Source organism: Prionailurus bengalensis, chromosome A3, assembly GCF_016509475.1.
Source record: "Prionailurus bengalensis isolate Pbe53 chromosome A3, Fcat_Pben_1.1_paternal_pri, whole genome shotgun sequence".
In the NCBI taxonomy this organism is placed as follows: domain Eukaryota; kingdom Metazoa; phylum Chordata; class Mammalia; order Carnivora; family Felidae; genus Prionailurus; species Prionailurus bengalensis.
Window position 1 is genome coordinate 73,548,203 of NC_057354.1, and position 27,729 is coordinate 73,575,931.

At 38.2% G+C, this 27,729-nt stretch overlaps 1 protein-coding gene across 1 annotated transcript in view; it reads left to right on the forward strand.

Annotated features, from left to right (window-relative positions):
* Positions 1 to 702: 702 nt before the first annotated feature.
* The window catches only part of EML6 (EMAP like 6), a 162,291-nt gene continuing 135,264 nt past the window's right edge, over positions 703 to 27,729 (forward strand). The window contains exons 1-5 of the mRNA XM_043603391.1: positions 703 to 863; positions 4,345 to 4,443; positions 7,051 to 7,119; positions 14,284 to 14,469; positions 16,309 to 16,444. Of these exons, the coding sequence (XP_043459326.1) occupies positions 16,324 to 16,444 (121 nt within the window). The 5' untranslated portion in view covers positions 703 to 863; positions 4,345 to 4,443; positions 7,051 to 7,119; positions 14,284 to 14,469; positions 16,309 to 16,323. The remainder of the gene's footprint in view (positions 864 to 4,344; positions 4,444 to 7,050; positions 7,120 to 14,283; positions 14,470 to 16,308; positions 16,445 to 27,729) is intronic.

The following is a 27,729-nucleotide window of genomic DNA, read 5'->3' on the forward strand; positions in this document are numbered from 1 at the left end:
GACATTTCCCCCTCTGGACTAGTACAGACTCCCTGAAATTCTCGTTGGCATTTGACAAAGTTTTATTTTGACTGGACTACAGAGGAAAAATGTTACAAAGACCACAAGCATAGTAATTTGTGGTTCTCTTGGTGTTACAGTGATTTGTGTAAAATAGGAATTGTCATTGAAAATGCATAATCTGTGGTAACAGACACAGAAACAGCACTTGACTCTGGGACCCCTTCGTGGTTTGAAATCCTAATGAAGTTGGGATCCAGCACTTGTGTAGGCAGGTTTAATTAATTCTGAGAAGCACATTGTCTCCTAGCAACAACATTTTTCCCCCCTCAAATTAAAGTCAAAAGCTAACTTGAAAAAGCTGAGTAATACTTTGAACGTCATTAAGTAAATATCTTGACATAAAACAATTCTAGAACCATGTAGGTTTTCTAATCCTGGAATTATAATAGTGTCTGATTTTCAAGGTAACCAAATGGGTAAAATCAGATGAAATTATTGTTAAACTGTGCTAAGCCTCTCTTTTCCATTCAACATTTCCATCAGACCAGTCAGGTAACTTAATACTTTGAGGACAGTTCAGACTTTTTCTCATGAGATTATCTTGCTAGATGATTGAGAAATAAATGTGGATAAAAGAAAATCAATTATTTTTCCTAACTTTGTTCAGGAGGAAATGAAAAGAGGCTTTTTTATTTTTCAGCCTTGCCTTACACCCAGATAAAACTCTTGTTGCAACTGGCCAAGTTGGAAAGGAACCATATATATGTATATGGGATTCCTATAATGTCCAGACTGTGTCTATTCTTAAGGATGTCCATACACATGGAGTCGCCTGCTTGGCTTTCGACTCAGACGGACAGGTATGTATCTTTTTCCGTTTCTGTTTTCTGTAATGACTTCTCACGAGTCACCTGGAGTTACAGTGCATGAAGCTTATAGGCTCAGAAAGTCTACTAACCCTTGCCACCTCCCCTTGTCTGCCTCCTAGAATCATGTCGGATCCTTTTCCAAGCTGTGGCACTGATACCCAGCTCTGGGTAGGCCCCAGTTTTGGTTCCCCCAGTCTTAGCGTTGGTTGAAAAGCTTCCAGAAGGAAGTCATGAACTCATGCTGATTGGGTCCATCGTGACCCAGGTCCAATGTTAGCTTCCTATTTGGAATTAGTGTTGGCCCAAACGTTTTTCATATACTTCAAGCCCTGAGCATCTCCTTGGTTCCCTTTGCTTTGAGAATGTCCTCTCTTAATAATTCACCACCTCCTAATAATTCACTGAGAAAATTCTCTGACTTTTTAAGTTCTTCTAACTCCTCCTTCTCCCTACCCACTCCCCACAGTTCAAGCTGCTACTGATTCATGAGTGTTTGTGAGTATCTCTACAGTGACCCTTACATGCATTGTCCCCTCCCATTCTCTGCCACCATCCTGTAAGTTACAAATCCATGTCCTGCCTGACATTTGAAGTATCCTCTGACTGGTCTCCACACAGTTTCTTGCTAATGTATTTCACCAACTAGAAAAAGTGTGAGAGCATTATTTTAAAAACAACCCAAGCTTGGAGAACTCCGTGAATAAGTCTATAATTTGTGTCTGGGTGTTGTGGGCTAACTGACTCTTCTAGCCTTGGCTTCACTATCTCCTTGAAGTCAGATTGGACAAGGCGGTGAGATTCCTCTACCAGACCTTGCACTTTGGCTCCTCCAGCCCCTCCCTCATGCTGTGTTTCTCCGTCTCTGGTGCCCTACTCACCTTCTTTGCCCCTTAAAATGATTCATTCTTCTAAGACGTTTCAAAGGTCTTTAACGGACATACTTCCTGAAGCCTTCCCAGGACCCCTAACAAGCTTTCTTTCTTGCCTTTGACTTCCAGCAACCCTTGGCAGAAAAGGTTTGTTAACGTTACAGATGTCAGTTACATGTCCATTTTAAAAATATGTTACAGAAAGGGCAGTGCACACAGAAAGGCACCTTTCCTGGCTTCCACTGCCTCCACCTCCTAACTAGGGCTGTGCCTTTTCCCCAGCCTTCTCCATTATCCTGGGCCACCCTTCCTCTGTATTTCTGCCAGTTAATATTTCAGTCCAGGTTCTGGCAAATTTCAGCGTTCATTTTGCAGGTCCTTGCTGTGTAAAGACCTATGAAATTCTTCATAGAGGCTTGACAGGCCTGAGAGTTTGGGGAAAGTTGAGTGGATCACGGGACTTGAGCTGGTTTGAGTCACTTTTTAAACAGCTTACTTAGTGTTTCCTGCTGTTTTCAGAGGGTAATGATCACTCTTGCATTTTTTTTTTTCTTGAACTAGCTTCACTACATATGTAGACCCCTGGAATGTATAGTTTTTTATTTTACTACTCTAATCACATCTACTTTAGTTAGGATAATGCATCCATTCCACTGTGATTCCATGTATAAGGAGAAATACCTGGGTAGTCACATTTGTCCAGATTTGTAGTTCCGGACTTCCTGACTAAATCAATGAATACCAGAATGCATACACAAGTCTAAGTGTAAATGTATGCTTAGATGTGTACTTATATGCACGTTGTCTGATTGTGTTTTTCTAGCAAACATTGTCAAAAATGTGTTCAGAAGCATCACAAGAAAATGCCATGCAGCAGAAGGAAATCCAGCTTTAATGTTTAATTCTTTGTCCGTGTGATTTGTGTTGGAATCTTTTTCATTTGTAGGTTCCATTTGGAAGGGTGACGTTGGGGGTGGACTGCATGGCACTTAACTGTCAGTTGAGAAGAATAACCTATTTGCTTGCTGTGATGAATTTCTTGGCTTGTTGATGCCTACTGCTTCAGATCTGCCTTATTCCTTGGACATAGTTCACTGGAATCAAGTGATATTTAGAAAATGACAAATGGCCCATCACCTCTCCAACAACAAAAGGCAATAGAAATGCTTTTTAGGTAGCTATGGGGCCTGTCACTGTCTACAAATGAACAAAATAGATAACTTTTGGCTTTTCTTTTTTCCATCAAGAAATGTGGATTTTACTTTAGTGCCTGTGTTTATTAAAAAAAAAAAGGCAAAAGAATAAGCCAAATGAAATTCACCACTTTAAGTTTTTTTATATGGATAAAAATGCAACCACATATTACAGTTTTCATTGCTTGAATGCACAATTAAAACGGGAAAAAACACCGCAAAGACCCTCTTTCTTGAGGGCATATTTTTAAAACTTCCAACTATATCTTTTTTATACTAAACACTACTAATAGAAGCCATCTTTACTGAAGAAACCTGAGTAATCCCTGCATAACAACACATATATACATGTAGCTATATGTGGCCATATGTCATCCCACATATATGTACACACACAAACACACACACTCAAACATAGTGAAACACATAAGCTCAGATACTCTTAAACTTGAGTGACACTGTATTTTCAAAACACTTTGACTTACATCATTTCACTGATTGCATTGACCCATACAATAATCCTACAAGGTAGACATAACAGATATTTTGCATTTATTTTACAAATGAGAAAGCCTAATTTAATGAGGTTAATTAATTTTTCAAGATTTGGTTCCTCACAAGTCAAAACAGAAGCCAAATCTCCTTACACCCATTCCAGACCTCTATCCATGACACAGGGCTGTTTCCTTAGGTGTGGCATCCTACTAGGTTTTCTGATGTTGGTGTTTCTAATACATATTTTGATACTTTTGATGTTGTGTATACTTAAATGTGTTGAATTTTCTTTTTCCTTGAGAATGAGTTCTGAAATGAACCCAAAGAATGTAGACTGGAAGATGAAGTACCAGATTTCTTTTACCAGCAGTATATACTCTCGTTAGTCACCCAAAATGTTTGTGAAACTATGAAGATTAAGAATGAATGTAACGTTCATTTATGGGTTTTTCTTCCCTATGTGTTCGTCAATCCCTTTGATTTTAGCAGGTATTTCTTCCCTATGTGTTCGTCAATCCCTTTGATTTTAGCAGTTGGGCAAGGCTTTTAGATTATGGAATCCTAGATTATCTTTAATCTCACATTAATATTTTAAATTTAAAAATTAAAAAATCTGAACCTTGTCTTCAAGTTGTGTTCCTCTGATTTCACCTGGTTAAATTAGAGGCTTTGCGACAAACGAGTCACAGCTTTTGGGTTTTTGAAATTGTAGTATATGCTAATGGAAGTCATCTGTGATGCCTTTAGCAGTGGACTTTAAATAGATTTTGAGAAATCATTTGGTTTTTTTTTTTTTGCATACATTCAATGCCTGGCCCAGAGTAGGTAATCAGTGACCATTTGTTGAAAGAAGACATGGATAGTCAGGAATGTGCCTATCAGTTTCAGCTATTAAATTATTGTTCTTATTCTTAGCGTTTGGCCTCTGTGGGACTGGATGCAAAAAACACAGTCTGCATTTGGGACTGGAGGAAGGGAAAACTTCTGGCCTCAGCCACCGGCCACTCCGACCGGGTAAGAAGAGCTTGTTGGATCAAGCCACACAGTTTTCATAACTATGAGCGAATTGTGAAGTAGCTTCCCAGATTTGTACTATTTTTAAAAGTAAATTCTCCATGTAAAGATTTCTCCTACACATTCAACCTAAAAACTGACTTTAAAAAAAAAAAATCAATTCCTGACTAATAGCTGTGTTGGCATGATCTCTTCTGGTGATTGGATGCTTTCTTTAAATTGTTACTACCTTTCATAGGCAAAGCAAATTTTTGATATTGGCATCTAGCTTCTTCATCATAAAGTCAAAATAGAATTGAATTTTAAATTGTAAAGTTTTGATGTATTCCTTTAGAAATGGAATTAGTTGTTAGAAAATAATACTCACAAAATATGTTTACAGGTGTATACATTTTAACTTCAAATGAGTATAATGACAACTTAGGGATTTTTGTTATATTTGAGAATCTTAAGATTGCGCCTTGCTTATCATATTGAAGTTAGTGTGCTCAGAAATAATTTCATACAGTCATAGCAGGCAAGGTAGGTTATGAAGCAGGTCAGAAATCTATTTCTCCATTCTCTTGCATAATTAAAATAATGTGACCACTTTATTTTTTATAATTTCAAACAAAGTGAATTGGCATGATTATCTTACATTGATAAATAGTTTTGTATTTCTTCTCAGTGTAAGTGAGAATGAGGCCTGAATTAAATATGAAATTCATCATCTCTTCCTTAGTGTGAACTCTGAAAAATTTTTTTCAAATGAACAGTATATTCATTGAGGGAGAATCATAATTTTAAGGTGACCCGATAGTTGTTGCGGCACATTTGAGCAAATTGTACGCAAGGATTAAGTTCTCAGAAAGTGCAGAAATGACCACCTTGGAACTTTAGTGTTGGAGGAGCTCCAGCACCCTTTTGTTCCCAATGGTTCCTACCCCTGGCAACATGTAAGAATTCCTTAGGGAGATTTTATAGTGCAGTGATGCTTGGGCTCTGCTCCCAGATTATTAACTTACTGGTAATTAATCAGTATTAACTTAGTACTTAATGAACAGTTTGAAAATACTTGTAATGCTCACTTTTTGTATATTACTGTTTCTGCTTATGTGATAATCCCATGGTATCATATAAAGTAAGTTGAGTTAGACTAGATCAATGTGAATTTATTTCTTACTGTTTTGTTCATGTACTTTATACCTTCCACTTAGAAGTAGATTATGAAAAGTACAATGCTACTCTAGTGCAAATGTATAATTTTCAGATCCTAGAATGTTTTAATGAAATACTGTTCTTTTTGAACACTGTTCTTCCAGACTCCATGATTTGTCTGGGAGAAACACAGTGTCTCCCAAAACTGGGAGAACACAGTTTTGTTCTTTATTACTGGTGCCAATATGAATTATTAATGTCTCCTTATGGGCAAATGATTATCTTCAAGATTATTTTAGTGGAGAAAATACTTAATCCCTAGCACTCATTTTTGTAATTGAGTGCTCATAACACTCATTGCCCTCATAACAGAACTGAGGTGGTATCATGTATTTTAGAGATGATGAGACTAGCCTGAGGTTGCATAGCTAAAATGGGCACTGGACCTTACTGAAACTTGGTACTTGGACCAGGTGCTCTTTCTTCAGTGCTGTTTCTGTAGTCCTCCTTTTCTCTCTGATGATTGATCCATATTGCTCCTTCCTATGTGATGAGAAATTAGTGTCATGAGCTCTTTATCTGGCTTAGACATTGGCCCTAAGAATTACTCTTTTTTTCTATTAGAGCTTCACAGAATGCGGTCCTTGGACTGACTGCATCAGAATCTCTTGGGGTCTGTTTAAAAATGCAGCTGCATGGACCAAATTTCAGACCCACTAGATACAAATCTTTCAGTTTGGCTGGTGAAATATGTACTTTGCCACAGGTGATCTGACCCTCAAGGTTGACAGTCTTCTCTTCCTTGTTCCAAAAATGGAAAAAGAACTGCCTGCAAACCGTCTAGTAGCTTTCCTTAAAGAACATTCAGTAGTGTTAATGGATATGTTTTCAGTTCCTTGGGGAATGCAAAATAGAATAGTATTTTGGGTCAGATTAAAATGAGAGGCTAAAGGACTATTTTTGGTGGGCTAATTTATGTGCCAAATAAATGCCCCTGCCCATGATTACAAGAAAGTGTTGGCCACATTGAATTGCATTTGACTGTTAAACATTTTCCTACTCAAAATAAAACACTTCATACTTCTTTTGGTTTTTTATTGTAAAGCTATGTCAAAGTATGTTACTAGCATTGTGTACAGGTATAGAAAAATTGGATCAAAAAATTATTCTAAAGCATTCCAATTTGTTTACCCTGGATGAACCAAGTTAAAAATATGACACCAGTTTGTCTCATTGATTGTGGTTAATTATTATTTCTTTATTCAGGTCTAAGGTAAGTAGATAGGAGGCAACAAAATATGTGTTAGCAATTCCTGAACCAACCCCAGAGCCAAATCGCCCATTTTTCAGTCCATCCAACTAACAGCGTATTCTAAATTTTGGATAGAGTCTTGGCATTTGAACTGATATCTGAAAGAAGGCAAAAACACATATATTACCAACAGAGTAATTTTTAATTCTTTTAAACAGATTTTTGATATTTCCTGGGATCCATATCAGCCAAACAGAGTGGTTAGCTGTGGAGTAAAACATATAAAGGTAAAGTAGTTATTTAAAAAAATTTTTTTGGTAACTTTTATGTGAAGAATTTAAGGTGTTTATATATATATAATTTGATGTTGAGGAATGGCTCTATTTTTCTAAAATTTGGACCCTTTTACTGCATTGATCTTGAAGCAAGCTAACATCAGCTGAGGGGGCTCTCTTTCAGAACTACAGTGTAAGGACCATCGGGTGAAGTGCCCAGCAGGCAGCTGAAAATAAAACTTTGTGTTAATCAAATGCTAAACCAAATACTCCTAGTATTTCAAGGATTGCATGCTTTAAAACAGTTCTGATTTTAATATTGTAATTAAGTTTTTACATTTTGATGAATGTTTACACATACTGCATATCAAAACATTTTCTGTCATGTTGAGAAGTTATTTTAGAAGGAACAGCGTTGGGTTGGACATAAAAATAGAGGGATACACAGTACGAGCCTACCTGAGCCATTGATTTTTAAATGCCTCTGCCTTCCCCTAGACTACACAGCCTCAAATACCACAGGTAGCCCAGGACCTACCTTTAGCTATTTGCTTCTTTCTACTTTGTTAAATGGGTAGCACAGTTAACACCATTAACTTTCTTTGCTCCAACATAGCAGAAATTTCCTCTGGACCCTGGGATGTGACCCAGAATCTTCTGTCTACAGATTTGTACACAATAGAGATTAAAGTTCATAATTGAAAGAGTGTGAGGATTACTTGCTTGACTACAGCATGTTTGGATCTCTGCTAGTACCAAATTGCTGCATTTTTGTATGAACGGCATAGGTATCTGTATTATTTCCCCAACCAACTCCTCCTGTTTCCCTGTTCTTTTGTTCTTTTTTCAGTCTCGTTTTTTATGATCCTTCCCATTGTTCTTACTTAATTGTTAGAAAGGGACAGATGATCAGATGTCCAGAAATAAATATAACAAGAGATATGCAAGACTTGCTTAAAGAATATTACAAAACTTCACAGAGGAATACAAAAGGCTTGAACAAATGGAGAGACAACCTTGGTTCTGGATGTGAAGTCTAAAAATTAAACACATCACTTCAATTATATTCAGTGCAATTTCAGTTAAAATCTCAAGAAGTTTTGTTATTGTTAAATGACATTTCCTTTTAAATTATTCTGAGTTAGTCTAGATGGATAAAAGAATGAGAATAACCAAGAACTTGAATAAAAAACGGATAATGAAGAGGAAAATACTGTATTTACTAAAGCATATTATGAAACTAAAATAATTAAAATGTATCAGATTGGGATAAGGATAAATAACAATACCCCCCCCCCCAAAAAAAAACAAAGCTGAGAAATAGAGGTTAATATGTGTAAGAATTTAGAATATAATAGTATCTTGACCAGTGGGCCCTAGGACAGTTTGTTATCTATTTGGGAGAAAAAAGTTATATATCATTACTTTATACCATACATTAAAATAAATTCTTTATGAATTAAAGAGTTAAGTGTTTAAAAAACTATAAAATAATTATATGAATATCTAAGTAAATGTTTAACTGCTCTCAAGTGGGTGAAAGGCCTTTCTGAATGTAGAAGCAAAGTAAGAAACCATAAAGATAATATTATAGATTCAATTATATAAACATTAAAACTTTCTGTCTACCTGCCCCCAACTGCTAAGAAACAAGAGAGACAAACCACACATGAGCAAAGTATAAGCCACAAGCGTGTTAGATAGAATTTTGGTTTGTTCTTGAAATGTAAAGACCTTCAGCAAACCTGTACAATGGAGAAAGGACATGTATAATTGACAAAAATGGAAACGTTGGCTACCAGATAGATGAAAATGCTAAGTCTTCTTAGTTAGGAATAACAATTTTTAAATAACAGTGTTTAATCCATCAGAATTAGGATTAAAGTGTATCCAGTGTTGACAAAGATTTAGTGACTGAACACTGTCAAACCTTGCTGGGGGAGATGTAAATGAGTACTATAAATGAGTATTTCTAGTCTTTCAGTCCAGAAATTTGATAATATCTATTGATAGCTTTAGAAATGTTAGTATCCTGGGGTGCCTGGGTGGCTCAGTGAGTTAAGCCTCCGACTCTGGCCCAGGTCACAATCTCCTGGTTTCCGGGGGTTCGAGCCCCACCTCTGCCTCTGTTATGATGGCTCAGAGCCTAGAGCCTGCTTCAGATTCTGTGTTTCCCTCTCTCTCTGCCCCTCCCCCACTCGTGCTCTGTCTCTCTCACTCTCTAAAAAGAGTAAACATTAAAAAAATTTTTTTTTAATTTAAAAAAATGTTAATATCCTTTGAGGTAGTGATTTTTTTTTTTCAGTATTAGTATATGTGCTGCCGTGAAGAGAACACAGCCCATATTTTCATATCTTGGAATTTATCTCAAGGAAATTATTAGGAGTGTGAACCAGGATAGGTTCATTGCTGAATAACTTACCAACAGCAAATAAAACCAGACTAAAGAAGGCCTGAAGCCACCAAACTGCCCCCAGGTGGTTAAATACAATATGGTAGATCCATAGGAAGAAATACTGTACAATCATTATAAGTCATGGTTTAGATGATTATTTAATGTTATTAGGAAATATTCAAGATTTATTTACAGTCTACTAGGTGAGGTAATTTTTTTTTTATTTTTTTCTTTTTACTTTAGAAGTAAAGTATATTTTTGTATAGGAAATAAATTGGAAAGATACCAAAAAATGTTAAGCAGTTAACACTGGCTACAGAGTTTATGATTAAATTGTCTCTTTATTTTTAAAATTATTTTACAGTAACATATTTTTTCCAAAATCAGAAAAAAGTAATGAAAAAAAAAAACAGAAGAAAAAAAGATAAGCATATAGGTTCTATTATTCAAAGGTATCAAGTGTCCTACCAATAATTCCCTTTATAATTTTTATTAATCAAAGATACATATCCATCAACATGAATTTCTAATCTGTCTGACAAATGGCAAAGGCACTGAATTGTTTTTTTACCCACAAGCAAAGAATTATGTGAGTTCATTATGAGACTGGTTTCCATCAGGTGATGGTGGCCTTATGGAAGTCTAGGACTCTGATCACAGGGCCATCATCCAGTCTGCATATTCTACAGTGAGGAAGCCAAGACCTAGGCAGTTATTTGACTTGGAATCCTCTTTGTATCTCCTGCTTGTCTCTGGGAAAGCTGTTCAATCTCCCTGAGGCTGAATTTCTCTCCCAAAAAACACCCCCATGAAACCAGGGGGTTGTGGATCACTACTTTATGAGTGTGTTAAGTATTACATTACACAGTGTGTGAAACCAGTAGGGGCACAATGTTAATTTCTTTTCCCATCTTCTGGGATCACAAAAATGGTGGTACAGATAAGATTTAAACTCAGTCTCTGGCTCCCTGTGTAGAGGTCTTTCCATTGAAAATTATTTCTTCAATAATCTATTTTGGCTTGATTTTCCCCCAAAAAACAAAATATTAAAAAAATAGATTAGCTGCTTAACTGATAGAATTCTCCAGCTTCTTCCCTGTTTGTTTTCATCCTTGGTTAACTCTTCTAATCAGTTAATTCCAAAAACAAAGACATGTAAAACCCAGGAGCTTCATTTGAAAACACTAAAAGCTGTTTATCCCATTAAATTTGTTAATTATGGGGGCACCTGGGTGGCTCAGTCGGTTGAGTGTCTGACTTCGGCTCAGGTCATGATCTCACGGTTTGTAATTTCTAGCCCCACATTGGGATCTGTGCTGACAGCTCAGAGCCTGGAGCCTGTTTCCGATTCTGTCTCACTCTCTCTGCCCCTCCCCCACTTGCACCCTGTCTCTCTCAAAAAATAAACATTTAGAAAAATAAATTGTTAATTATGTTTTAGCAGACAGGCACTTTTTTTTTTCTAAGCAAAATTAAGTATTTTTACCTCAAATGGAATAATCTCCCAATGCCCATCTACCCATCTTTATTAATTTTGTTTAGAAAGAAATCCACAACAGGGGCACCTGAGTGACTCAGTCAATTAAGCATCCGACTTCGGCTCTGGCCATGATCTCGCAGTTCGTGAGTTCAAGCCCCACATCCGGCTCTGCACTGACAGCTCTGAGCTTGGAATCTGCTTCAGATTCTGTGTCTCTGTCTCTCTGCTCCTCCCAGCCTTGTGCACAAGTGCTTGCGCTCTCTCTTTCTCAAAAATAAGTAAAAACTTAAAAAAATATTTTAAAAAGAAAGAAATCCATAACAAATTTTAGCAGGCTTCCAACAAATATTTTCACTATCTTTATTTTCTACAAGCAATTCCAGGAACCCCACTCCCCCCCCCGCCCTCCACCCTGCAAAAACCTACCTAACAGCAAATGAATGATTCCAGTCACAAGCTGAATGCAAAATCTTTGATGTACTCCAAGAAAATATTTTTATGTGACATTTTTGTAGCTAGGGTGAAATCCTTTGTGTTTTTGCAAATCCCCAGTGTTGGCAGACAGGCAAATAACAATTATCTGAAATGAAAGCTTGAAAACAGTAGCAGTTGATCATTGTCATGCTTGGTTGGTTTTACAGCAAATGAGCCTACCAGGTTTGTGGATATTGTTGATCCTTCTCTAGTCTCTAGTCACAGACAGAAGGGACTTTGGAGATTACCTAGGGCCAAATGAACTCCAAGGTATCTGCCAGTTCTAACAAAATTTGCATTACAATCTGGGAATGGAGACTGGGAAAGATAAACTACATCTGTTCTTTTGATGTGGATTTGCTGGTATGTTGCTATCCAAAATTGTCACTGTTTTCCAAACAGGAAGCGCTTTTCAGGAACAGAGAATTGAGAGATTTGCCATTTCTACAAAAACTCTCATACCTATTCTGGTGTTACATCTATATGTGCCTTTTTAGAGAGTCATTTGATTATTTGGAATGTTTCATGTTGGCCTTGTTCCGTCTGACTGGGTGATTTCATTAGAAACCTTTGTGTCTGAGAATAATGGTCTCTCTATGCTTTGTGGTTTTTCATTAGAATATTTCAGTAACTCAGATCAGAGGTGCACATTCTAGAGTTAGAGAAATAATAACTGCAAAGTAATTACCCTTTTTTAGGAATAATGATTTTAAAATTATTGTCCTTTTAATCTTCGTATATGGTGAGAAAAGGAAACATCTGCCTTTGGGTTTTGGCATGTTTATACTACCAGTAGGTGTTTACATTTAATAGTTTGTTCAGGTTCAAAATTATTTTATTTTATTTTTTTTAAGTTTATTTATTTTTGAGAGAGAGAGCGATTACAAGCAGGGGAGGGGCAGAGAGGGGGACGGGTCAGAGGATTCAAAGTGGGCTCTGTGCTGACAGAAGATAGCCCGATGCTGGGCTCAAACTCAAGAACCGCAAGATCATGACCTGAGCCAAAGTCCGACGCCCAACCAACTGTGCTTCTCAGGCACCCCTGTTCAGCTTCAAAGCTAATACTTAAATGTTTTCCCAAAGCTAATACATACTCCTCTTTTCCCCAAATCTTTTTGTTCTTTCCGTATTATACTTGAGTACCTTTTCATAGAAATAGTAAATACCCAAGAAACAAATCACTGGAGTTGACAGAAGAGAGAAGAATTGCTCCTTAATGAGAGCAGAATTCTATATTGTCTCAAGTGGTTGCACACCTGCCTCTCATCCTCCATAAGGGCCGTCACCTCCATAGCTGCCAGAGTCCTGCACCTCCAAGGTAGTACAATCAGCCCAGAACTCCTTCCCTCAATACTTAACTAAGAGGGCCACCATTTTTCCTCTCCTAAGGCACAAAATATTTGGCTTGTCACTGATTTTTCCTCACACATTTGTCACCTGGACTTGCCTGTCCTGCTCTCCTAATCCCAGATGCACCTTGTTTCTCACCACTGATCCAAATCCTAGCTTTGCTCATTCCAGTTAATTCAACATGGTTCTCTCTGAATTTTCTTGGCACTTGTATGTAGTCTAAATATGCTGCTTTGAAATTATTTCTGGTTTTATACGTATCTTCATTAGATTCAAAGTTCTCAAGGCAGGGGTGCCCAGGTGGCTCAGCTGGTTAAGCATCTGACTCTTGGTTTCAGCTCAGGTCATGATTTCACAGTTTGTAAGTTTGAGCCTGGAGTTGGGGTTTGCACTGACAATGCAGAGCCTGCTTGGGATTCACTCTCTCCTCTCCTTTTGTCCCTTTCCTGCTCTCTCTCTCCTCTCTCTCTCATTCTCTCAAAATAAATAAACTTTTAAAAATGATTGAAATTTCTCAAAGCAAAGATCAAGACCTCAGTATTTTCTCATGTATAACCCCCATTGAATCCTTACCTTCAACAAACCACTTAGGCCCCCTTTCCCTCACTTCCAGGTGGGGATGATAAGAATAGCTGCTTTAGCCTGTTCTCAAGAGTATTATGAAGATCAAATAAATGTAAAGAGCCTTTATAAATGTTGAGGGGCTATATACTTAGCAGTAAAGTTATACCAGTTCATACATTTTAAAAACTATGGCAAAAAAAAAAATACTTAATTTCTGTATAGCCACAGAAGTCTACTTGTTGCTTTCTATAAAGTGGCTCAAGCTTTATGCTTATGGTCTTTCACATGATAAATTATTCAGTGAAAATTGAAAAGCTTAGTTATTTGGCTATATGGGAAGATAACTCATATTTAGGAAGCTTTTGAGTAAGATTTCTACAGTGAAGATATATAACATTTCAAGTTAGAAACACATGATATCCAAATACATACATACACATGCACGCACACCAAAAAAACATCTGGAAGATACATCCACGTGTTAACAGGAGACTGTAGATACTTCATTTTTCCTCTTTATACTTTTCTTTATTTCTAAACTCCTCTACAATGAACCTATACTGCTTTTGTAATTTGACCAAAAGTTAAAGACATGATGATTCACTCACTTTATTCCAACTCTGAGAACATTGAGCTTTTGTATTTAATCACCGTTAAACAATTAGCAAAGTTTGGAAATTTTGGAGCTTGGGAAGTTTTAATAACACTGCTAAAAGTGTTTATTATGCTGCTAGTAGTTGGCTAAAAGGTTTTGTGATTCCATTGGTTGCCGCAGAGCAAGTTAAATTACGTGTGCCTAGTTCAGCTATAGCAAATTATATGAAACGTACTGAAATGTAAGCAAATACCAATGATGTGATGCATCAGGATGAATACGTTATTTTTGGATCTATGTATTTTAATCACTTTCCAGTTTTGGACACTCTGTGGAAATGCCCTGACTGCAAAAAGAGGGATATTTGGCAAAACAGGGGATCTTCAGACCATCCTTTGCCTTGCATGTGCCAAAGATGACATCACCTATTCTGGTGCTTTAAATGGCGACATCTATGTCTGGAAAGGGCTCAATTTAGTCCGCACCATTCAAGGAGCACACAGTGTGAGTATGTCCATGTGGAAATTTGGTGATTATTAAATAAGTTGATATCACAAATAAGTGTGTTTTCCTGTTGTATTAAAATCAGCAGAACTCTGCTGAAAACTACCTAAACATTCATCAAAGATTTCCCCAATTATAGCTATTCTTGTTCACCTTAAAAGAAATAGTTCAAAAGCTCAATAATTTAATTAACCTTCACCTCAATCATTGATTGGTTGATTAGTGTTATTCATCCACATCTAGAAGAACAGGACTGTTTCATCATCAGTTTTATCTTATAGATCAGTACTTCTCAAATTTTAATGTACCTGTGAATTTCCTGGGGATCTTGTTAAAAATGCACATTCCGATTCAGTAAGTCTGAGATGATGCCTTTGCTGCTGGCCTGTGGCCCATATGTAGACAACTCTTGTTTTTACATTTGTTAGTAAGGGTAGATTTTCCGCACTCTGAGTAAGTAACCTCTAAATCCAAATCACAAGTTCTTAAAATGCAAACAGAAACCATTGACACACTTCTTTTTTGATGATCTGCTCTGTAAGAACATGGGCAAACTTTACTTCTGACCATTCTGCTCTCTTTTGACACCTATGATAATGGTTACACTGCTGTATCTATAGATGATAAAATGGAAATGCCCAGAAGAATGGGGAGATGTGAAAGCTAAAGCCTATTATAGTATATGGAAATTTGGTAAACAATTTTTAGAAACTCACCAGATCTGTAGCTTAGGTCCTGACTCCAAATTGGTCCCCATTACTCTTAAATAAAGAAAAGTTTAAGCACGTCTTAGCAAAAGAGCTGTAAAATTTTAGATCTTTCATTGGCTTGTATGTTGAACCAATTTTCTTGGCTTCACTAATTATGAAACCGATCTTGAAACCATTCAGAGGTCAGCATTTGTCCCCATGCATAAAAGCAGCTGCCTTAGTAACCTCATTTCTCTTCACACTGGATCTTAGGTCAACAGTATATTCTTACAGCACTTCTCAATAGACCAGGTAAAATATTTTCCTGTGGAGAAGCATCTTTAAGTTACGGGGCTATATCAGGTGTGGGGAAAAAAAGCATCTTCATATAATGCTTAACAAATTAACACAAATGTAATTTGTTTTCAATTAGGCTCAGGTGTTGCCTTCTTGAACTCATTGAGATGCATTTCAGGCACCTGTGTACCAGTAAAAGTGTTTCTGTTCCCAGCTCAAATATCTTTGCCTGATTATTTTGAGAAGTGATTTATATGAAACACCTCTATTGTTGTCTTTTCTTTATAAGGATCAGTTGTCACCTAAAGGAGTTTGATCTTCATATCTACTTTAACCAAGGAATTAGTGAATAATGTTTTTTTCAAATTGCCATCAGTTTAGTAATGGTAAAGGAGCATTTGAACTGATTTGCTTTGGTGGTAGTCATGATTAATTTTTACTTTAGCCAAAATGAAGGATATTATAAATGGCTACTTGTTCTATTGTCAGGATTGCAATAGAGAACAAGGTTTTTTGTTTGTTTGTTTTTTTACATTTATTTATTTTTGAGAGACAGAGTGAGACAAAGTGAGAGCGGGGGAGGGGCAGAGAGAGAGGGAGACACAGGATTGGAAGCAGGCTCCAGGCTCTGAGCTGTCAGCACAGAGCCCGACGCGGGGCTCTAACCCACAGACTGTAAGATCATGACCTGAGCTGAAGTCGGACGCTCAACCGACTGAGCCATCCAGGCACCCCGAGAACAAGGGTTTTTAAAAACATTTTTGTTTTTGCTTTTTTTTTAATCATGAAGCTCCAACTATAATGACTATTTAGAATCCTTCAAGTATTGAGTATAATCTGCCTTACTCAACAGGCTGGAATCTTTAGCATGTATGCTTGTGAAGAAGGCTTTGCCACTGGTGGACGAGATGGGTGTATTCGATTATGGGATACTGATTTCAAACCAATAACCAAAATTGATCTCAGGGAGACAGAACAAGGATATAAAGGTAATGCATGTGGTAATAATTACCCATAACTCTAAAAGTGTTAAATACAATGTGAAGTTCTGTATTTGTATTTGTTTCTGTACCCATCTTATTCCGGAAAGGATTTAAGGCAGTTTACATAAATGGATTGCATACACGATCAAAAGTGTTTTAAAAACAAATGGATACCCCTTCTTTCTCATTTGCATGAAGGTATCTGTGTGTACTACAATGGTCCTGCTACAAAGATCAATAACATAATGAGAAAACCACCGAGTGGTATCTTGGGAAATGAGACTTTGAATTATAAAACTGGGAAATTCTGGACAAGTTGGTGACCCTAAATGAGACTGCACCCAGCCTCTGAAAATAAGTAAATAAATAATTGCTAGGTAAAACAAGACCAAAAAATTAGCTTTAAAGTAGTAGCTATCATAGTAGTAGAGGTTAACTTGGGATCAGGGCTGGGGACATGGATTCAAATCTAAGTTTTGCCTATGATAGATTTGAGTCAAATGTTTAAAAATCTCTGGGTCTCAGTTTCCTCCTCTCTAAGATGAGGATAATACTAGCAACAGCCACGTAGAGTTGTGTGAGGATTAAAAACATGTACAGAGTGCTTAGACTAAGTCATGGTATAATCAGCCCTCAATAAATATTAGCTATTATTACAATATACTGAGTATGTGTACCAGGCAATACAAAACAGTTTATATACATTTAAATTTTCATCATAGGTACCAGGCAATACAAAGCAGTTTATATACATCTATTTAAATTCTCATCATATTATAATCTCACCCTTACAGACAAAGAATTGGGGTTTGAGAGAATTTAAAGTGGAAATGTAAACAGAAAAGATAAGATGAAGTCCTAGGCGATGTTGGTACACTAAGTATGTGGGGGGGGGGGCTCTACTATTTGCTGCAGAGGGGCCCCAGATGCTGCTCTTGGCTCCTCCAGCCATCGCTGAGGGAGGGGGTGCTCAGTACCGTGACTTATGCTGTCCACAAGATGAAAACTGACTCACTGCTCAGGTGAAGGTGAATTTCTCCCAGTGCTGAAATGAGAGAGAAATTTCCCAAGGATCTTCCTAGAGAGTGTTCTGTGACAGGAGACCCAAGTCCTCGAAAGGCCTGAAGTGAGCCGTTACTCATCAGGTTCTTTTCCACGAAGCCCCTTGATGCAGGCTGACAGCAGTGTGGCCACAGAGGTTTCTTCAAAGGCCAAGTGGTCTGGTGGTGCTCAGAGCTCTCTGCTGACCTGAGGTAGATTCCAGAGGACTGAGAGAAGAATACTACCTATTCTTTTTTTTTTTTTTTTAATTTTTTTTTTCAACGTTTATTTATTTTTGGGACAGAGAGAGACAGAGCATGAACGGGGGAGGGGCAGAGAGAGAGGGAGACACAGAATCGGAAACAGGCTCCAGGCTCTGAGCCATCAGCCCAGAGCCATCAGCCCAGAGCCTGACGCGGGGCTCGAACTCACGGACCGCGAGATCGTGACCTGGCTGAAGTCGGACGCTTAACCGACTGCGCCACCCAGGCGCCCCAATACTACCTATTCTTTAGGCCATCCTCCTTGAATAATATTGTTGTCAACCAAAACTTTCTTGAAAATTATGCAGTACAGAAGTGAGCTGGATCTTGTACTTCCTATATGTACTCAGAGTCCAGTTTCCTAAAATATCTTTTAAATACAAAAAGCTAATCTGGAGATTGGATTGTTATTTTCTTATGGAAGCTCTGGATCATGTTTGGATGCATTTCTGAATACCAGGTACAGGGGTCACCATACCAAGTTGTAAAATGTCGTGTCCACTTCATTGCATTGACAAGGAGACAGTTGAGGCCCTTTAGTTCTCTGCCATAGTGCATGAGCCAGTATAACTTTATTCAGAAAAATACTTAAAACAGATATGAGCAAGCAAGCATCCATAAGAGCAATGTAAAAAATATTGGTAAAGCAGCCAAAAACGTTTGCCTTTGAATCATGAAACTTCTTGGTATATATTTCAAGGTAAATGGAGAGAAAATCATGTACTTAGACAAGAGATGAGTTAATTTACTAGGTGGGATTATTGACCATAAACTGGCTAGATGTTGGGGAGCATAAACCAGCAATGATGATTCCTTTTTGGCACTTTATCCAGCTCATCCAGAAACTATATCACAAAATTAAAAGATAGATTTTAAAGTGGATATCATAGCAGAAGCCATACTTACCGTGTTGTACTTTTCTACCTGATACTGAGTCCCTGACTTAAGGGTCTCAAAGGAGAGTTCACAAGCCAGTGCATAATGTGCATCTAGGTAAGTGGGGGTTTATATTGATTGCATGGCCAACTCCTGTCCCTGGAGTCAGAGGGAGATGGTCAGGAACAGCCTGCATTTTTTTCACTCTCTACAGACTCCTACATACATGTCCCTGCCAAGGTCAAAGCAGATAGAGGTGGTGCATGGTAGACAGGAAGTGTGCCTGTACATCATAAATGTGGCCTGTGGTGCCTGGGCTTACAGTTTATCAGGAGACAGACTGGCATGCATGCATTTGTAGATGGATGACCAGTGAGACAAGATCCCTATTTCCATGGGAGTAATGGACTGTGCTTTCAAAGGATCTTAAAGACCATGCTGCAGTTTGAACCCAAGGGAGCCTTGAGAAGTTGTGCCATTCCTCAAATGGCAGCCACTTTCCTGCCACCTTCTTGATTTTTACAATCACTGCTTACTACCAATACTCTTATTTTCTCAATATTTTACTTTAAATTTATTTTATTTTATTTATTTACTTATTTTAATGTTTAGTTTTGAGAGAGAGGGAGATACAGAGAGGGGCAGAGAGAGAGGGAGACAGAAAATCAGAAGCAGCCTTCAGGCTCTGAGCTGTCAGCACAGAGCCCTATGTGAGGCTTGAACTCGCGAGCCATGAGATCATGACCTGAGCTGAAGTTGGACTCTTAACCGACTGAGCCACCCAGGCACCCCCAAATTGATTTTAATACATCTCTTTTTTTTACTTCTCCTTACTATAAACAATAAAACACTTTTTTTAAAAATATGCATCCTTTATAAAGCCTTCACTACTTTTTTAAACATTTTATTTATTTTTGAGTGGGGGAAGGGCAGAGAGGGGAACTGAAGATCTGAAGCAGGCTCTGTGCTGACACCAGCAAGACCAATGTGGGGCTTGAACTCATAAGCCCTGAGATCATGACCTGAGCCGAAGTTGAACACTCGATGAACTGAACCACCCAGGTGCCCCACCTGTCACACTTTGACAATGTTGTAACAGAAATCCACTATGTACTGCCCAACTTGAAAAGATTTTTATTTGAGTCCTCTCTATCTTTTTTGGTGAGTGGGGAGGTGAGACTGACTAAAAGTTAATAAATATTGTTGCTCTTTTCAAGGAACCAGCTCCTGGTTTCTTGATCTGTTCTATTGGTTTTTTAGTCTGTTTCATTTATTTCTGGTTTAGTCTTTATTATTTTCTTCCTTCTACTGGTTTGGAGTTTTGTTTGTTGTTCTTTTTCTAGCTCCTTTAAGTGAAAGGTTAGGTTGTTTATTGAGATTGGTTTTTTTGTTTTTTGGGGGTTTTTTGCTTTTTGGGTAGACCTGGAATGCTATAAACTTCTTTCTTAGAATAGCTTTTGCTGCATCCCAAAGATTTTGGACCTATATGTTTTCATTTTCATTCATTTCCATGTCATTTTGATTTTCTCTTTGATTTCTTGGTTCACCCATTCATTGTTTACTAGCATGTTATTTGACCTCCCTGTATTTGTGTTCTTTCTAGATTTTTTTCTTGTGGTTTATTTCTAGTTTCATAGAGTTGTGGTCATAAAAGATGCATACTATGACTTTGTTGTTTTTTAATTTGTTGAGAGTTGTTTTGTGGCCTAATATGTGATCTATTCTGGAGAATGTTCTATGTGCACTTCAAGAGAATGTCTATTCTGTTTTAAGTTGGAATGTTCTGAATATTATCTGTTAGGTCTATCTTGCCCAATGTGTCATTCAAAGCCACTGTTTCCTTGTTGATTCTCTGTTTGAATGATCTGTCCATTGGTGTAAGTGGTATGTTAAAGTCCCCTACTGTAACTGTATTACTATTGATGATTTCTTTTTTGTTTATTATTAGCTGCTGTATGTATTTGGGTGCTTCTATGTTGGGTGCATAAATATTTACAATTGTTATGTTTTCTTTTGGGATTGTGCCCTTACTGACTATATAGTGTGGTCTTTGTCTCTTATTATGGTCTTTGTTTTAAAAAATTTTTTTAATGTTCATTTTTATTTTTGAGAGAGAGAGAGCATGAGCAGAGAAGAGGCAGAGAGAGAGGGAGACAGAGAATTTGAGGCAGGCTCCAGGCTCCAAGTTGTCAGCACAGAGCCTGACACAGGGCTCGAACCCATGAACCATGAAGTCATGACCTGAGCCAAAGTCAGATGATTAACTGACTGAGCCACCCAGGCACCCCTTATAGTCTTTGTTTTAAAGTCTATTTTGTCCAATGTAAGTTTTGCTACCCCAGCTTTTTTTTTACTCCCATTTGTATGATAAATGCTTTTCTGTCCCTTCCCTTTCAATCTGCATGTTGCTTTTAGTTTGAAACAAGTCTTTTATAGGCAGTATATAGATAGGTCTTGTTTTTTATCCATTCCATCACCCTGTGTCTTTTGATTGCAGTGTTTAGTCCATTTATGTTCAAAGTAATTACTGATACGTATGTACATAATGCCATTTTATTGCTTATTTTATGGTGGTTTTAGTAATTCTTCTCTGTTCCTTTCTTCTCTTGTTCTTTTGTCTCAGTTTGTTGGCTTTTTTTACTGATATACTTGGATTCCTTTCTCTTTGTTTTTTGCATATCTATTAGTGGTTTTTTATTTGTGGTTACATAGCATCTTGTACATAGCATCTTGTGCGTAGAGCATCTTGTGCATTGATTTGTGGTTACATAGCATCTTGTACATAGCATCTTGTGCATAGAGCAATCTATATTAACTTGGTAGTTACTGAAATTTGAATCCATTATTTACTCCTGTCCTCTCCTCAGGTTTTAGGTGTATTGTTTCATGCTTTATATTCTTTTATTTTGTGAATCTCTTGACTGAATTTTTATAGATATACTTAATTTTACTCCTTTTGTGTTTCCTACTCTTTGCACTACTGCTTATGGTCTTTCCAATCAGTCCCTTTTAACATTTCCTGTAGCACTGGTTTAGTGGTTGTAAGTTCTTTTAACCTTCTCCTTCATTTTAAAAAAATTAATGTTTATTTATTTTTGAGAGAGAGAGAGAGAGACAGTGTGAACAGGTGAGGGGCAGAGAGAGAGGGAGACACAGAATCTGAAACAGTCTTCAGATTCTGAGCTGTTAGCCCAGAGACTGATGTGGGGCTTGAACCCAGGAAATGCAAGTCATGACCTGAGCTGTAGTCAAATGCTTGATGAATTGAGTGGCCCAGGCACCCCAACTCTCTCCATTTTGAATGATAGCTTTGCTGGATAGGATATTTTTGGATTTAGGTGTTTTTTTGTTTTGTTTTGTTTGTTTTTTTGTTTGTTTTTCAGCACTTTGATTATATCATGCCACTCTCTTCTGGTCTGCAAAGTTTCTCCTGAAAAATTAGCTTATAGTCTTATGGAGTTTCCCTTGTATGTAACTTTTATTTTCTCTTTCTGCTTTCTTTTTTTATTTTAGAGAGAGGGAGTGCAAGCAGTGGACGGGGAAGAGGAGGGGAGAGGGAGAGAGAGAGATTGAGAGATCTAGAGATCTTAAGCAGGTTGCATACTCAGCACAGAGCCCAACACAGGGCTTAATCCCATAACCCTGGGATGATGGCCTGAGCCAAAATCAACCAACTGAGCCACCCAGGCACCCTTCTCTTTCTGCTTTTAAAACTCTGTCTTTATGACTGCTTTTCACCATTTTAATTACAGTGTGTCTTGGTGTGGACCTCCTTGGTGTGTGTGATTTTGTCAGGGCCTCTCTGTGCCTCCTGGAACTGGATTTCTGTTTCTTTCTCCAAATTGAGGATGGTTTCACCTATTATTCCTTCAAATAAATTTTCTGTCCCCTTTTCTCTCTCTTCTCTGTCTGGGATACCTATAATGCAAATGTTATTATGCTTGATGGTGTCACTGAGTTCCCTAACACTATTTTCATTTTTTATTATTTCTTTCTTTCTCCCATTCAGCTTGCTTGCTTTCCATTACTTTGTCCTCCAGATTACTGATCTATTCTTCCGCCTCCTCTAGTCTGCTATTTATTTTTTCTAGTGTATTTTTAATTTAGTTATTGAGTTCTTCACCTCTGATTGGTTCTTCTTTTGTTTTTGTCTCTTTAAGGGTCTCACTGAGGTCCTCCATTCTTTTCTCAAGCCCAGTGAGTATCTTTGTGACATTTACTTTAAATTCTATATCAGGCATATTACTTATCTCCATTTCACTTAGCTCTTTTGCTGTGATTTTGTTCTGTTCTTTCATTTGGCATTTGTCTGTGTCCTCATTTTGTCTAACTCTCTTTATCTGTTTCTCTGTGTTAGGCAAGCCAGCTATTTCTCCTGTCCTTGAAAGTGGTGGCCTTATGTAGAAGAGGTCCTTAGTACCCTGAAGTTTAATGTCCCCTGTTTTCCAGAACCTGGCACTTCAAGGGTGTCTCCCATGTTGTTGCATGTGCCCTGCTGTTGGGGCTGAGCCACTTTTGCTTTCATTTTTGTCATCTGCATTAGGTCTCTTTGCCTGTTATAAGCAGTGTTTGTCCCATATGTTGTTAGTGGTCCTGTCTGGATCCTTCTTGGGCTTGAGTTCAGTCAGACCAGGCATTTACCAGAGATGCGGTAGCAGTGAACTGCAGAAGAACATGGGGGTGGAGTGCGTGGTGTTAGCAAGGTCTGCTTGGGTCTACTGTGGAAGGGAACCTGGAGCTGAGGCCTTTCTGGAGGGGTAATATCCACAAGGGAACACAAGGGTAGGATGCAGTATTAAGCAAGGTAGGTAGAAATGTTCGTGCTGTTCTGGTTCATGCAGGTGTCCATGTGTCTGGTTTGGGGATGGATGTAAGAAATAGTGCCTGTGTTCCTGGAGAAGTCGCCCAATGATCCTTGCCCCTCCTGCATGCTCTGAGATTAGTAAGCAAATTTCCTTCCTGTATACCACTGGCATTCTTCAAACTGCTCCTTTCACGCTATATCTCCACAGGGCTGTTTGTTGTGCTCTTTAAGGGTGGGGACTCAGTTTCCTCTCATCCTCCTGGCTCTCCCAGAGCTAAGCCTGCTGATTTTTTAAAATTTTTTTTTCAACGTTTATTTATTTTTGGGACAGAGAGAGACAGAGCATGAACGGGGGAGGGTCAGAGAGAGAGGGAGACACAGAATCGGAAACTGGCTCCAGGCTCTGAGCCATCAGCCCAGAGCCTGACGCGGGGCTCGAACTCCCGGACCGGGAGATCATGACCTGGCTGAAGTCGGATGCTTAACCGACTGCGCCACCCAGGCGCCCCTAAGCCTGCTGATTTTTAAAGTTCCAGGTTTTAGGCCCTACTGATTGTAAGAACTCACAAAATTTGGCCCCTCTGGTTTTTGAAGCCAAATGTTATGGTGATTGATCTTCTTTCAGTGGGTTCCCTGGTGTCAGAGTCTATTTTTCTGTTTTCTGTTCCTGCAGTATCCCTCCCTCCCATGGACAGTCTTGTGGGTCCATTTAGCTCCCAACCACATCTCTGCTCCTCCTATCCTCTTTGATGTGATCTCTTCTGTATATTTAGCTGAGGAAAGTTTGTTCTGCCAATCTCTGGGTCCTTTTCTGGGTTCCTTACACTGATGTAGGCATTATCTAGTTATATCTGTGGGTTGAAGTGAGCTTAGGATCTTCCCACTCCACCATCTTCCCCAGAAGTCTTCCACTTTAACCATTTCTAAGTGGATATAATCAGTGGCATCATTTAAGTCCATTCACACTGTAGTACAACCATCATGACCGTCATCACCAGAACATTTTTCATCTTCTTAAACTGAAATTTCGTACCCATTGAACAGTAACTCTCTTTTCCCCTCTTCTCTTGGCCCCTGGCAGCCACCGTTCTACTTTGCATTTCTATGAATTTGCCTGTTTTAATTACCTCATATAAATGAAGTCATACAGGATTTTCTCTTTTTTGACTGACTTCTCTTAGCATGTCTTCTCTTAGCAACATGTCTTCACATGTTGTAGCATGTGCCAGAATTTCCTAAGGCTGAATAATACTCTGTTGTATATACTACATTTTGTTTATTCATTCATCTGTGAAGGATACTTGCTTCCACCTTTTGGCTATTGTAAATAATGCGGCAATGAACATGGATGCATAGATATTTCTTTGAGACCTTACATTCAGTTCCTTTGAATATGTAGATAGATAGATCTAGATAGAAGTAGAATTATTGAATCGTATGGTATTTCTATTTTTAATTTTTTTGAGAAACTGCCATACTGTTTTCCATAGCAGCTGCACTATTTTACATTCCCACTAACATGGCACAGAATTCCAATTTCTCTACATCCCTGCCAAATATTATTTTTTTTTACTAGCAGCCATTCTAATATGTATGAAGTGTTATGTCATCATGGGTTTGATATGCATTTCCCAATGATTAATGATGTTGAGCATTTTTTGATAAGCCTGTTGGCCCTTTATATGTCTTCATTGGAAATTTCTGTTCAAGTCTTTTACCCATGTTAGAATCAGGTTGTTTAGTGTTTTGTTGTCATATCTTAAGAGTTCTTTATATGTTCTAGATATTATCTCTTTATCAGATACATGGTTTGCAAATATTTTTTCCCATGCCATAAATTGCCTTTTCACTATGTTGATTATGTTCTGTGATGCACAAAAGTTTTTTTTTTTTATTTTGATGCCCAATTTTTTTTTGTTACCTATGCTTTTGGTATCATATCCAAACAGTCATTGCCAAAGATACTGTATCATGAAGACCCCCCCCCATATTTTCTTAAATATTTTATGTTTTTACCTTTTATGTTTAGATCTTTGATCCATTTTGAATTAATTTTTTTTTTTTTTTTGGAAAGAGAGAGAGAGGGAGTGAGTGAGGAGCAGAGACACGGAGAAAAAGAATCTCACAAGGGGCAGAGAGAGAAAGAGGGAGAAAGAAAGGAAGAGAGAGATGCAGGGTTCACTGTACGTGGGGCTCATGCTTACCTGAAGCAGTGCTTGTGCTCACCCGAACCAGGCAGGGCTCAAGCTCACCAGGGGTGGGGCTGGAACTTACTAACTGTGAGATCATGACCTGAACTAAAGTCAGATGCTTAACTGGCTGAGCCACCCAGGTGCCCCTTGAGTTAATTTTTGTATATGGTGTAGGGCAAGGGTCTAACTTCATTCTTTTTTTCTCTAAAAAACTTTTAATAACTAATTTAGCAGTGAAACTTGACCTGAACTTAAATGAGGCTCTTTGTCTTCATATGTGTGAATATTCTTACACATCACTACAGAAATATTTGATTTCAAGGTGCTGCCCCAGACCCCACTGGATGTATTAAATGAGTCCAAAACCCAAAATTTTCTGAATTCCACAATTCCAAGTGCAACCTGCCCCAAGGAATCTCAGATATATGGGATAGTGGAACCCCTAAATGTTTTTCAGTGAAAAATTCTGGAATTTGCAAGCTGGTAAAGACATTGGATTTTGGAGTGTAGAGCTCTCACCTTATGGATGAATACAGTGAGGTCAGAGTCCTTGGCGTTCAGCTAATTGTAGGATTCAGGCTCTAACTCCTATCTCACTTTAAACTTAACAATGCATTTTGAGTTTGATCATTTTTAAAACAAATTTATGATCTGCATAAATAATGAAGCTTAAATGACTTACAGCGATAACAAAAAAGCCAAAAATAACTCTTAAGGCAACCAAAATGAATTACATCAATGGTAATAAAATACTTGGATATAGTGGTTGTAAATGATTATGTCTAAAGAAATAGGGTAATTATTCACACAGTATAGGATGTATTATATATTTACTCATTGAATAAACATTTATTAAGCATTTACCAAGTGTCAGATACATGCCTAGCAACTGGATGAGCTCATCTAAAAAGCATGTTTCAGGCATTTTACTTAGGAATTTTTTGTGTATTTATTTTAACTTCAAACACATATTTGTTGACTTGTAGCTCTCTCTAATAAACTATATAAACTTCAAATCCAGAGATGTCTTGTATTAGGTTAGGCAGCATTACCTCAGCATTAAGCAAGAGTAGGAGGCTCATGTCCCCTTACAAGATAACCCTTCATAGACTTTTCATCACATCTGCTGCCCCTTTGGTGGCCCGAACCACTGTCTTTAACATAGATTTCTGCAGTTGCTTTATATTTATACCTCGTGTCCCTGCTTCTCAAAATAGCAGCTAGAGAGATTGTTCAAAATTTATGTGAGCCAGGGGCACCTGGGTGGCTCAGTTGGTTAAGCATCTGACTTCAGCTCAGGTGATGATCTCATCATGGTTCATGGGTTTGAGCCCTGTGTTAGGCTCCACACTGACAGAGCAGAGCCTGCTTGGGATTCTCTCTGTCTTCCTTTCTCTCTGCCCCTCCCTGACTTGGACTTTCTCTCTCTCTCAAAATGAATCAACAAACTTAAAAAAATCTTACATGAGCCAAATCACATTATTCTACTCGAAAAAGAGTCAAAGTCCTCCAGATGGCCTATGAACTCCTCCCCTTCATGCCTTCCTCCTTCCATTCTGCCCTCTGCCCTGGCTGCCACTGTCTCCTGTGACCTCTGAGCTCCCAGGCTGTTCTCTCTGCCTGCAACACTGTCCCCAGGGGTCTGCGTGACTACTGCCCTCCTCTTTAGGACTTAGCTCAGATGAACCTGTCCTAATGTCTTATTTAAAATTGAAATCCCCTCAGCCTCTACTCCCCCAGGCACTCCCCATCTCCTTCTGCCAGATGTCCTTCTCACCTTGTAACAAACAATATAATTTGCCTTTTATTATGTTTACTGCTCTTGTCTGTTTCCACAAGAGCAGGAAATTTTGTTCACTGATGCTTCCTAAGGGCTTAAAACAGTGCCTGGCACCTGCAGGTGCCCTGGAAATAGCTGCCAATGAGGGAATGAAAGGTGCGTTATGTGAGTGACTGGGGTGCAGAGCCTTGGGAAGGAGCACAAGTGACAAGGACACAGAGGGGGACACAGAGCTTGGTTCCTTTCTTTAGTCAGCCTGCTGTATTCAAGCTTAAGCCCTTAAACACCAGTGGTCAGAGGTCAGAGAAAGGTTTAGGGAGGCACATATCATGCCC